At 38.4% G+C, this 13,686-nt stretch overlaps 1 protein-coding gene across 29 annotated transcripts in view; it reads right to left on the bottom strand.

Moving 5' to 3' along the window:
- Positions 1 to 13,686, bottom strand: part of STK33 (serine/threonine kinase 33) — a 59,281-nt gene that overhangs the window by 7,681 nt on the left and 37,914 nt on the right. For 18 of the 29 annotated variants that reach the window (XM_083710031.1, XM_083710022.1, XM_083710045.1 and 15 more), the window contains 4 exons: positions 12,154 to 12,229; positions 6,343 to 6,455; positions 5,978 to 6,063; positions 308 to 571 (listed from right to left, as the gene is read on the bottom strand). In XM_083710031.1, coding sequence (XP_083566157.1) covers positions 308 to 571; positions 5,978 to 6,063; positions 6,343 to 6,455; positions 12,154 to 12,229 — 539 coding nt within the window. The remainder of the gene's footprint in view (positions 1 to 307; positions 572 to 5,977; positions 6,064 to 6,342; positions 6,456 to 12,153; positions 12,230 to 13,686) is intronic. The other 11 variants (XM_083710025.1, XM_083710040.1, XM_083710047.1 and 8 more) reach the window with 1 other exon arrangement.

Genomic DNA, 13,686 nt, shown 5'->3' with positions numbered 1-13,686 from the left:
ATGAGAGGCAGGGCCAGAGGCAAAAGTGTGCACAGGAGCAAATGTGAATTTTACCTGTGTACATTAGGTGAGTTTCCATACAAAACTCACACACCCTCTCTATTTCCATCAGGGAAAGCAAGAAGCATTTACCAGAGTTTGAAGACACATTCCAGCCAAACCAAAACACTCAAGGAGGCTGCAAAGCAGGTCTAGTAGCAGGTGTGGCCCAGGGAGAGTCCTAAGGGCCAGAGATTCCTAGAGAGACCCATTTGGTTCCTAGGACTGAGGTGCCCCACCCCTAAAATTGATTTAATCTGAGAAATACCAGGTTAACTTTTACTTGTTTTGTCGGCGTGGAGGATTTGCTGCTCCCACTCTCTATTTCTGTTTCTATACTGGCCTCTAAGTTGCCATTGCTGCTAGTAAGTCTATCATGTTCTTCACGGATTTCTTGTTGTGAAGTAGATGATGCGCCATTCACTTCAACTTCCAGAAGGTCTACTTCTCTGTTGTCTGTGTTGATGTCGTTATTCCACTTCTTCATCAATTCTAGGACATTACATGGCCTTGGGAAAATGTCTGTTTCACCCTAAAGAAATAATAAACCATTTATGTCCAGGCCTTTATTTCTGGAGGCCAGGGTGTTTCATTAATTCTTTTATTATAAAAGTCCAAAGAGAGAAAGCTCCTTTAAAAAAAAAACTGATTTTCTCCCCACAAAACAAAATAATAATGAATTATATTGCAGCACATTTGGATCCATTTCCTCTTCTTTTTGGTCAGAACATTCTAAAAACAGCTGATTCCTTATCTTTATCCTAGGTGGCACCATTTTTGGTCCTCCTTACAACTACTTCTTGAGATGGCAAAATGGAACACCTACCTGTAGGCAATTAAAAATAGCACTGGTACACTTATTAGAAAGTCAATTGCTTTGGCAATCCCTCCGTACCTTCATTGATTTTCTATCACAAGTATGCAAGTCCAATAAAATCTGAAAATGATTTTGCCTGCCTGGTGGCAAGCTGTTTTCCCAAAAGCTCCACAAAGTTGTCAAGCAAAAGTCCTATTCACCTAGAAGTTTTAGAAGCATTTCTGACTAACAGGACAAATGTAACTATTTTTTTCATGGCACAGCAGCTAAAGCCAGGCAAAGGAAAAGAGGTAGAGTAAAAAAAACAATACTAGAAAGACAAAACAAGCTGCAGTATATGGCATCCGATACTTTGATGCCCACAAATGCAGATTCTATGGAATCCTGTGTTCCTTCATAGTAATTTCTGTGGAATGGAACCAAGAACAAGAGTGAAAACAGCTTCACTTATTTTTCTTCAGCCACCATTCAGAGTGATGGGACTGCTTTATGTCCTTATTCTGAATTAACTTTGTGACACTATCATTGTAACCAAATCAAATTGGCTATGTGGTTTAATGACATAAATATGGCTTTTGGCTGGATCAAATAGGAAAAGACCTAATACAGTATAAGGTCTTTGAAAACAGATTTCCTAAGCAACAACCTAGGCAACAAGCAATTATAATCATGGTGGAGAGAAGAAGACATACCCCTCCCACTTCAATTCCATGCCAAAAATGTTTCAGTAAAGAACCTGAGCAAGTTAGACCAAGGCTTGCATTGTGTTCTTATATATTAACTTATTTAGCTTTACAGACCCATTCTTGTATTTGCGTAATGCTCATTATGGGCACATATCAATTTCCATAGAAATAAATGGATCTTAAATATATAAATAAGCACTATTTTTTAGTGGATTTTCTCCCAATGGATTTTTTTTCACTTTTTTGAGTCTTTCTAAGCTTTTGGTTCTGAAAGTCTCTGGGGTATAATACCTGTCTATTTGAAACTAGCAGTTACCCCCCCCCCCCCAACACTCTGAGGGGCAAGGACTATAAATGTAAAAGCAGCCTTGTAGCTTTGTCTTCTCCGTATAATGTATCAGCATCAGCTTCTTTAAGACTGGAACAGGAAAGTCATGAGTGTGGGCCCACTTAAAGAAAGATTATGTGTTTGATCTGTTGTGGGGAAAATCTCCCCCATGGATGTTGAACCCAACAAATGCAAAGTGATTCATAGTGAAGATTCAGTATCTTTAAGAGATACAAGCATTCAACCTAATGCTTTAAGCAAGAAATACTTTGTTCTTTAAAAAAACCCAAGCACTATGTTTTTAAAAGTTTGCTTATATGTGTCTAAAAATAACATGTGTGAATCTTTTCCATTTAAATAAATGCATCATAAGGTTTTGACCATACCATAAATCCATACATGACAATGGATCCATACATTCCAAGCAATATAACTAGATTTACACCTTCTATTCCAACCGCAATACTATATTGTCTTTATTAACAGTATATTTCAGTCTTTGCCTTCCTATGGTTTTAGCACAAGGTATGTATGTGTGTGTTGTTTCTGAGTGGTGGAGGTTGGAATAAGATAGCCATGCACAGAGAGAATTAGTTCTACATGAATCAGGATAATGTATTCCCAATCCTTCTAAATTTATAGAATGATTTTCAGATGTGGACTCCAATTTTGCAGGTGCAAATTTACATCTGTAATTAACTGTAGACAAATTGATGTTGCAGACATCCAAATAACTACCTTATTTGCAAGCACATTCAGGTAATTAAATTTCTAAGTGCACCAAATCGCACCTACAAAATAAGAGGCTGAGTTGTGGCCTCAGGAAAAAAAGCACTATGTTTTAAAGAGCTACAAATACTTAAATAGCACATGAAATGGCGTGGTTGTGTTCTGACAGTTTTTAAGAAAGTGGAACCACTTAAGTTAATTGTCTGTATTGCCTCATTTGAGCACCTGTTGAGTTTAATTGGCTAGCATCTGGTGCTGATTGTGGGGAAAGTGGAGGATTACTAATTGGTTGCCTTTTAGATTGTTTCATTTTCTTTTGTCTTTCCTTCAAGCTTTTTATGTTCATATTTTAAGGGAGTGCATGTCAGTGAGATTCAAGGCATAGAAGAGAACAGTGTGCCCCTCCATCATATGGCACCCAACGTATGTCAGAAACACATTTTCCATTCTGTGATCTCTGCTAGACTCTGCTCTGAATGGCAGTACTCCCACAACACAGCTTCCGGACAAAAATAAAGGTTTGTTGGAGAAAATGTTCCAAAAGTAAGGCCTAGTTTAAGAACCTTTTACGGTATTTGTGTGTGGTGAAAAATAAATGAATATTCACACAGAATGGTCAGTTAACTGGTGACTGATTTTTATTATTATTTTGTGAGGGATAGGCCACGCACTGGAGAACACACTTGTGTGATCAAAAAGGGAAGTGGAGGGGCAAAAGGAAGGAGAAGCAGCCTCAGTAGTTGAAAATGTAAGTGCTGAACTTATTCATGAATTGAAGAAATACCCACTAGTGACAAAATGTTCCATCGTGTGCAGTATGGACTTGCTGAACTGAGAAGCAGTGTGCTTAGTTTTATAAACTAGAAGACTATGCATTAGGAAGAGTGAAACTCAGATTACGCAGAAGCAAATACGAATATGAAATATTTGAGGCACTTGTGAAATGCACATTTACCCTAGTATCTCTAAACACTTTTCTGCATTAACATAACATGAGTTCTTACATAAATTTGGGAACTGAGGTGGGTGGGAGTAATTTAATTATAAACATATAACAAACAAGACCTTCTGTCCATCTGTGGGCACAAGGGGGGGAAAATCTAACAACCAATCCTATTGATAAATAAACAGCTGTTTATTTGGGGAAAAGAGTACGAGAAAAGAACTATAGCAATTATGCAAAAATAATCCAGAAATAGATGCAACATAATTTCAGTTTGTTTGCAGCAGTGTATGGAGAAAAAACAACACTGATAGAAGCTTTTAACCATTGCTATCTCTGCTCCAAAGGATAACCAATCACAGATTTTTGAATTAGCACTTTACATAAAATAGCAGCTATTGGAATTCTGTGATAATTCTGCCCAAATGCTTGTCATTTCAACAGCTATCCCTCTGTCAAATGCTCTGAAAGCTTCAGTGATTGCAAACCCTAAAGCTGTATATCATGCATGAAGTGCCTAACCCCCAAAGGTAGAAGAAAGGAAAACTGGATATGAACAATCCAGATATGGATGAAAATAGATTACAGCTTTATTGATTCAGCAAGTATGTGCAGTTGGCTAGGCACAGGGCAAGGACTGGATAGCAGAGATCTCACCTTTTATACAAAGGCCCATCTGCTGGGGTCACCTCCTGTGGGTTGTCAGCATAACAGTCCTCAGCGTGCTACGGGACAAGCATCTGAGTTCTAGCTGGCAACCTGGGACAAACAGTGAAAGACCTGCCCTGCTCAAGCCAGGGCTGAGGGCTAAAACACCACCTCCAAGTCCCCACTATATTAATGGTCTTGCCCAATGCCTTATCCTGCTCAAGTTGTGACAGAGAAAACAAAAGATGAACACCTAGCAATGTAAACAGCTCTTGCTGAGATGAAGGTGAAAACCTTACATTATGGGCCAATCAAGATATGAGCAAAATTCCTTTCCAGGAAACCAAACAAGTTCCCAGCAAATGTCTTCACTCCGAGGGAGGGAGGGTGCATGGTGAAGCCATGGACAAGAACAGACTGATTCCCAAAGTCCGGGCCTCCTTTTGAGGCCAAGATAAGCCCTGCATCTTCCCCATAAGCCTTGTGATAGTGTAGAAGCTCCCAGGAATTTCTGCAAGACCTAGTTAGCCCCATACATGGACCCCACCTCCTGAAGATTCTGCCCAGGCTGCACAAGGCCGCCCTGCCACAGGAAAGCAGAGAACTGTTAAGTTCTGGTAACACTAGGCTGCCCTATGCAAGACAGTAACCGACATTCCATTATTAAACATCTCACTAACAAAGCTGATCTTGTTCTTCATGGGGGAGGGGAGCCTTAGGATGAAACCTTTGCTAGAAATGGACTGGAACAAATAGAAATGTGTAAAGTCTGGGAAAGTAATCAAAAGCGCATAACATCTTATTCATTTCTATATTATTGTTGTTGTTTAAATAATTGCTTCCATTATTATCAGCGAACCTCTGTAATCACCAAAACTTCAGATATACTGGGAAAATAATATTTGTTTTGTAGGGTGTTCATGCTGTAGTTTACCCATACTGCTTGCTGAAATGTTGAAACAATTGCTTTGGGGAACAACCATCCATGCACTCCATTTAAATGAAGTTTGCAAGAGAAGTTCCCTGTGGATAGTGCCCTTGATTCTGCTTATGCTTTCAGTTAACAAAAATATATACACATATCTCGGAGATATTGCGGGTTTGGTTCCAGACCACTGCAATAAAGCGAATATCATAATAAAGCAAGTCTCTCTTTTTCTTTTTGTTTCCCAGTGCATACATAGAAAAGATATGTTTACACTATACTGTAGTCTATTAAGCCAGGCTTCCCTGGCTGCAGGGACAGAAGGGGGGGAAACCTAGTTCTAGCCCTAGCCAACTCCACTCCCATGGCCAGAAAAGGACCATTCTCTGCAAGGCAAGGCATATTAAAGTGAAGCACAATAAAATGAAGTATGCATGTACACAGATGGAATATGCAACTCAGTGTCTGGATCAGAATTCTGACAATTGGAACTACACTAAGAAAGGACATGAAGAGTTGGCAGAATCTGGAGGGAGTAGAAGGAGAAATGTAGTAATTTGTGGCCGGATTTTTGTTCCTGTTTACACAGTCTATAAAAGCCCAGTAAGCCCTCACAGTGACTTGTGTCATTGTTTATATACTGGCAGATACACCAAATGCTGTAAGTACAATTTAGATGCATATAAGGCAAATGACGAATGTCTCAGCATCTTACTTGTTGTAATGTAGTAGACCCTTCAGAAAAATTGGGATATGGCTATTATCTGAGGGAGGTGGGGGAGAAACATTTTCACAAATAAAAAGAAAAATAAGGCAAATATTTAGGATTTTTTAAAAAAACAACACAACAACAGCAACTTACTGTTATCCACTGGATGTGAAGCAATTCATTAGCAGTCATTCTGTGGGCAGGGTCTACTCTCAAAAGCAGCTCCAACACAGCTTTGGCTATAAAGAGAAAGACTCATAAACCTCATTTCTGTTAGCTGCTAACAAACACATCTCCCAGTTGTCTCTGAGTGCTTTAATCCAGCAGAGTATTTTACCTCTAATGCTGTGAAGCTAATTCACGGCAACAGTTCTGTGAATTTTCTTTAGCATCAATTTTACATTTATGAGAAAACACAGTACTTAATGGTAATAAAAAGGTCAAAATATTGCAACAATTTGTTGAATTTCATGCTGGGGATGTTGTTGTTTGTTTTTATCATACAGTTGCCTACTTACCAGCCTTACTGACTGTATCCCAGATTGGATGTTTAAAATGAAGATCTCCTTTCTTTATAAGTTCAAAAAGCTTTTCTTCGGAGCCTGCCATAAAAGGTGGATCACCACATAATCTGTTTTGCAGGAAGCAAAAAAGGAAGGCTGCTTTATATTCTGATTAGTACACATATATGTTTAAAAGATAGAAGCCCCGTGAGGATTTGAGAGGTGGCTGCAAGTCTAGTCCAGATAGTATAGGCAAGCTGTTCTTCACATTTGCAATACATTCTTTTGGATAGGAGTTTAAGCCAGGTTATTATATCTCCATTGTTGCTTTTAAAACAATGTACATTGTTGTTTTTACCCTATATAAACATTGAAATTCTATATAACATTTTTGTTTTCTGAAACAAACAAAATCCAAATGATTTTGAAACCCCGGAGGTTTAAGACAGCTAGTTTAAGCTCCCAAACAAGATGACTCTTTGTCAGAAATGGCAAAACTTTGCACCAAAAACTCTGCTTCTCATATTTTGACTGCTCAGCTCAGCTAGTCTCTTAAGACATATGATCTATATTTTTATGCTGTTGTTCAGCCAAGCCTGTAGTCCTATAGACAGTTTCCTGCAAGTAAGTCCACCAAACTCAGTGAGACTTGCTTCTGATTAGACATGCATAGAATTGCACTGAACAAGACTTAAACACATTGTGCATGCTATGTTGGCAGCACTGATTGTAAGGTCCAATTAGTCTAGAAATGATCTCATGCTCATTCGTAGGCAGTATTGTGGTGTGACTGCTGACTACTAGAAAAGAATGTTTGGCTACCTAGCCTAGGAACACTTTGCTTATGATTCCTCTATTAAGCCCTGAGATCAGTGGATAAAGCATTCCTCTCAATGCCTCATTAGTGGAATACCCTCCCCACCCAGGGCTTACTGGGATTTCCCTCCTAAATTATTTCAGGCAATAGCAAAAAGTATTTATACCGGAGTGAACCTTTCAAACTTTCTTCTGTACCTAGACATTTCTTCCTCACCCCTCCCCTCCTTCTCTCATATACTTGGCTTTGGTGCATCTATCCTGGCTTGTTAAACCACTCTTTCCCATGATATCAGAACCAAGAAACAATGATTTAATCACTACTTACAATCCAAGATAATAAACCCCAGCAAATTCTTAGGCCAATAAACCATTAGCTTTTGGCATCTGATCCAGGCTACGAAATTCCTCATTGCAGCTTCTTGGTTGCAGTGCACAATATCCATAAAAAGAGCAAAGTATTGGCCAGAGGCAGAAGAGCAGGAAGGGAAAGATCATATTGGTTCAAAAATAAGAGCAGTGGGAGAAGATTTGTCTCTGGAGCAACTGCAAGAAAACTTCCCCAAGCCAGTTCCTAAATACACAGTGGGAGAACTATCAGAACAAATCCTCAAAACAAAAAAGGTACCAATTCTGCAACTCTTGCTTAAAGAGGAAAAAAAGGGTGTCAGAAAATGTTCCTTGTGGATTAAAAAAAAAATGGGGAAAGACTGCTTCCTGTTACGAACAGCGATCTACTGTGGAGTGGTAGGCTGCCTCTGAATGCTAGTTAAACTAGATTCATAACCAGTGTTTGGAAGAAATCCTTGCTTAGAAATGGATTGGAGTTTGCTTTAAACTATGGCTCTTCCAATTTGATAAGTGGAAAAAGAAAATAATCAGTGGCAAATTCCTTTTCCTGGCTGTGAATGGTTAACGTAGGCTCCTTCCTGCCAGTCTCCTACCCCACTGGGCTTCAAAAATTAATATGATCATTCTCACAAACAACCAGGCCCTAGAATACCTGCCCAATGCCCTAGTTCCTGACAATTATGAAAAAGAATTTATACCAGGTGATCTCTAAAAAAATAGTCATCATCACTAATTTAGAACTTGCACACATTGCCATTAAGTGTAACATGACAAAAAAGTGAACAGAAGCATGCGGTCAGATTCACCAAATGTAGGGAGCATGTATTTTTTCTTTAATTTTAAGTCTACTGTAGATTTAGAAAATGTTGTCACCTATCCTTGATGGATGCCTGCCACTCAAAATCAAAATATATAATCATTACCATCAGGTTTATTTCACTCTGCTATGAAATGCCATAAGTAAACATTTTAGCAATTTATTTTTAAATGACAGTTCTCACAAGTCTCATATATTTATTTGATGGATTTTTAACCCAGAATATCCTCAAAAACGCAACAGACATGATATACAGTCGTACCTTGGTTCTTGAATGGCTTGGTTGACGAACAAATCGGCTCCCGAACACCCAAAACCCGGAAGTAAGTGTTCTGGTTTTTGAATGTTTTTTGGAAGCTGAACATCTGACGTGGCTTCCGCTTGAGTGCAGGAAGCTCCTGCAGCCAATCAGAAGCTGTGCCTTGAATGATTTCAGGAGTCGAACAAACTTCCAGAACGGATTAAGTTTGAGAACCAAGATACCACTGCATAAGCTAATAGGAGTGAAAGCAGGAAGGGGCTTACCATTGTTCTGGCCTTCGAGCAGCAACAGCATTGTTACATACTAGGACAATGAAGGGGCAGGGCCAGGAAGATTGAGGTCAGGGCAGTTTGGACACACAAGGAGAGCCATTCCTGGTGATGTGCCTAAATTACACAATGTGTCAGGGGCCTTGCAAAGCCTCAGACGTGATCTCTGAGGTTCTGCAAGGCCTTGGACATGAATTTCGAGGCCCTGAGAGGTCTCGGACATGACTTCCGGTTCCTCCTGGAAGTTGCGTCAGAGGCCTCAGATGCGACCTCCAAGTCCGTGCAAGGCCTCCAATGCAACTTTTGGGCCTCACAAAGCACTGGAAGTAGCACAGTGTGAGTGCCGAGCACCCACACAAATAATATGGGGCCCTGGGTGCCAGTTGCTGCCAGTGACCCCAACAGGTGGCAGTGGCAATGTACTTTTCCTACTTCCATTCTATTTTCTAGGCCTCTTTAATTTTGCGTTCTGCCACACTCCTGTGGCAGCCATTTTGTGACTGGCATTCCCAGCACTCTGAAAAATCAAAATGTGTTCCCTGGTCCAAAATGACTTGTGACCCGAGGGCTACATGATTATGTCACTGAGGTTAAATAAAGTCTATTGAGAATGTGACAGCACTTATTCCAGAATAAGTCACATAGATTATTCTGGGCAATCAAGGATCATACAGTGTATGGATATTTGGCCAATCAGCTTTGGCTGCATGGTTATATCACTTGATGGCAAGCAAACCTAACTGAGGATAAAGAATTTGAAAATATTTCATAGGCATTAAAGAAAAATTAGTGTTATTTCAACACTGTTGAAATTGTTCCAGAGAAACTGGGAGAATTTTTGCTTCAATCCTGTTTGGCAGCATAGCTGCTTTGTAAGATGCAGTGATAAAAATATTGGCCACATAAAATGCTACTATGCGCCTTGTGGTAGAACTTGTGGTCTACGAAACTAAGCCAAACACAGCCCACGGGGAGCTCAATAAAAACATAATTGCTTGTTGTTTTACTGGCCTATGCTAAAAGAGAAATGGCAAGCAAATTACAGACACATTCCATTAAAAGCATCACAGCAGCATTATTCTATTATACAAACACATCACATGGAAAATTCAACAAATCTGAACAAATGGATCAAATCTTAAGGCCTGGATTTCCTAGGTAGCTCAAGATCAAGCCAATTCTAACAGATAAGCACTTGTTCAGATAAGTCATGCCATCTGCACTTTTGTCATTGCTTTGGTTGCTAGAAGGTGAATGCAGACTCATTCAGCTACAGGGAACATCATGTAGCAATGGCAACATTAAGCATTCACTTAGACATCATGGCTCAAAAGTCCATCTAACAATAGTAGGGTGTGTTGCTTATGAAAACTGGATGAAAATTAAACACATATCTTATATATCTCTTGAATACCATTTGCAGCAATAAAAGGAGTGTGAAGTGGATTCTATTAATACTTAGGCAGTATGTTTGTGGGTTTTTTAACTGTCATCTGGATGAAGTGCAATATAATGTTGCATTGTTATAATACTATTGTGATTATAAAATGCTAATTTAAAATATTTATATGTTAATTAAAGTATAATGTCAGGAGTCCTGAGCTGTGACTACAATCAGCACAATTCACTGCTCTGTGTTTTTACAAGGCCTGTGAATTGTGCAAATTGCAGAAACAGCATGGAATTCTTATTGGCCAATCAGGTATTTCAGTTACCCCAGCCCAATTTATAATGCATTCAGCTGTGCTATACTGTGCAAATGTGACTTCTTCAGTGGCAACATTAATACTGTAAAGTATGGCCATAAAACTGGTACTGCCTCAGCATTAAAAAGTTTGTAGAACACAGTTTGTGCCACAAATTAAAAAAAAGAAAAGCAATAAAGCTGTTCAATCTATATTATGGTATGCAGAAAAGCTACACTGAAGGAGTTGAAGGAACAATAGGTGGGGGAGTGGTACACCCCCTACTGCATCAGCTTAAGGTAAGATGCATGTTCTTCCTCTGTTTGCACTTGTCCAGAACAGAGATGTTGTTGCTAGTTAACCTATGAGAACCCAACACTCTGAAAGCAGTGTTACACAGGGAGAGGTGGGGGTAGGAAAGTTTACTTCCGTTGTCATCTCATGTTTAGCCCGAAGTAGCACTTTTACCAAGAAGAGCTGATAGGGAAGTCTTTCTCTCCACATCAAAGGGGCTCTAGGTTGTATTTAGCACTACATAAACTGAGTTCCCTGAAACACTAGGACTTTCCTTTCATTTTCTCAACCTGCGCACCCCCACCCAAAATATGCTTCAGGGGGACCCCCCTCAACCCTCTGGGACAGATCTTGAGCGTGTGCAAGTGCTGCAGAAGAGATGATTCTGGGCAATTCTCTGCCACAATTTCACGTTTCGTTTGCTTAGTTGAAAGGTTTCATTAAAGGAAAAATACTTTAAAACCTGGATCCACATGCCATGTGGGGATTTTTCTTAATGGTTTTTTAAAAAAAATTAATAATAATAATAATAATAATAATAATAATAATAATAATACATACATACATACATACATACATACATACATACAACATTTCAGCTTTTGTTTGCTTAATCTGAGCATTTTCTCTTATGCTCAAACAAATAAATATAACTGAGTAAATTCATCACTCCCACAATCAAATGGAGGTTTTAGATTATTTTGAATTATTCTATTAAAACAAATGAATAATTACAAGAACTGGAGAAGTAAAAACATTTACTTGTGTATCTGGAATAATTTGTTTCTCTTACTGTATTCTTCTATTATACGATATGTTGTACTCTTCAAATATAGTAAGTCATTAAAAATCAAAATTTAAATTTTTTAACAATGTCTAAATACACTGGACACAGTATATAAAATTGTGCAGTACAATGGGCAGACAGTGTAGGCAAATGCCTTGAGCAGTGTCAAGTCTATGCCAACACTGACAAAAAGAATGGACCACATTTTCATGAAACCTTATTTTTCATTAAAAAGATATTGTCAACAATAGCCTGACCCTTCATGCTGCCTAGACATGTACAGTACATTCTAAAGCTTTGATCCTAAGCCCACCTACTTGAAAGAGGGTCTAGATTTGAGGTTTAATTGTACCGAAAAGATTAACCAATCCTGTTAAAAAGGAGTCAAGAAAGACAACCTAACCAATGAATAATTTCAGCTAGTATGTAGCCAAGCCAAGTAATAGCCCTTATTTTATTTTATTTTTAAAAGGGAAGATTAAATACAAAGTTACCTTCTTTAGGATGGATATTTTCATTTTATATAAATGTTACAAGCTACTTACAGCATATACATAATGACACCTATGCTCCAAACATCACACTGTTGGCTATAGTCATGTGCACTGATCACTTCTGGGGCTGCCAACCAAGCAGAAAGAATATTATTAATAATACAAAAAAATACTTTTAAAATGCTTAAAACAAAGCATGTGCTGATGAGATATACTTTATTCCTCCCCGAAGCAAAAAAGAAAAGCAGCAGATGTTGAGATTAATAATGTACAGCCCTTAACAATTCATGCTGATGTGTCCTCACTTTGATCATTTAGGAATGATGACATTGTGGCTAAGTAATTGCATTATTGGTTTTCTTTCCAGCTATAAATTCAGAAAACGTTGCTTATAAAATACTGATAGCAAATGCTTCATGACACCACACAAACACATTTCCATTTAGTAAACAAGTGTAGTGCATAAGGTTATATGCTGGATTTAAATACAGAAGGGGTTCTTTAAATATTCATTTAAGACAAATCTGAAAATGGGTAACATCAATTTAAAATATAAACATGCTTTTGGAAATAAAAAATGGCTTCAAATTATCTTTTATATATTTATACATGTCCTATGACTGAAAATGTACATAAAAGTTTCTCACTAATCACTGGCTTGGCTCAGATGATCACATATCAGGTTACTAAATGGAGATATGCACAAACCTTTTCCCTGCACTTTCTGCCCTTTCACAGCTCCCTTTCTGTTGGCCAAGATTAAACCAAAAAGTTTCTAATTAGCAAAAGTTTCCCATTTCTCCAAACCAGGAAATTACAGTCACAAGTTTCAAGTTTGTTTAATAACCTACTTCTTCCAAAGTGGGTAACCACAGTATCTCAGTTAAGACAACACATGAAAAGACTTTCCAGTTTCATAGCTGCATAACATGAAGAGAGGAGTGAAGGGGCTGCATACACAAATAAAAAGCTTGAATTTGTTTGATTTCAATACACTTAAAACAATTGCTTAAGGGTAAAGTTAGCAGTGCCTAATGTACTGTCCTTTAGTACAAGGTTAGTTCTCTTTGTCTGCCAAGGACATTTCACCTCAGAGAAAAGGGCAAGGTAAATACTCATGCATCAGTACTTCATCCGTTTTGACACTGAAGCAAGTTAACTTTAATTGTCTTAGTTTAGCATGTGTTACATAACCAACGGGCTGGCCTTCAAAACTTATTTAGTGTGTGTCACAGCTAGCAGAAAACATCCTTTTACTACATTCAGCTCTTGCTTTGAAGCTGTAAAGCAATTGCTAAGAGAGCATAAAATCTCATTTTGACATGCTATTATAATATCACAGCTATTGGATCAGTCTTGGTTTTAAACCAAGGGTCATAACAAGGCAGGAAACCTGATGTATGGTATCAAACCCAGGTCAACAACATAGCTTAAAACACAGAATGCAGAATAGAAAAGCCAATTACAGAGAGGGTTGTCACACACAATACTGATTTCTAGATCAGAAAGTCATCATAACAAGCTGTATGCAGCTTCACAATGTCCTTGCCTGCTGAGCCAATGCAAAGATAGTCATTTATATGA

Source organism: Podarcis gaigeae (assembly GCF_964106915.1).
Source record: "Podarcis gaigeae genome assembly, chromosome: 1".
Taxonomy (NCBI): domain Eukaryota; kingdom Metazoa; phylum Chordata; class Lepidosauria; order Squamata; family Lacertidae; genus Podarcis; species Podarcis gaigeae.
This window is presented reverse-complemented; position numbering and strand designations above follow the sequence as displayed.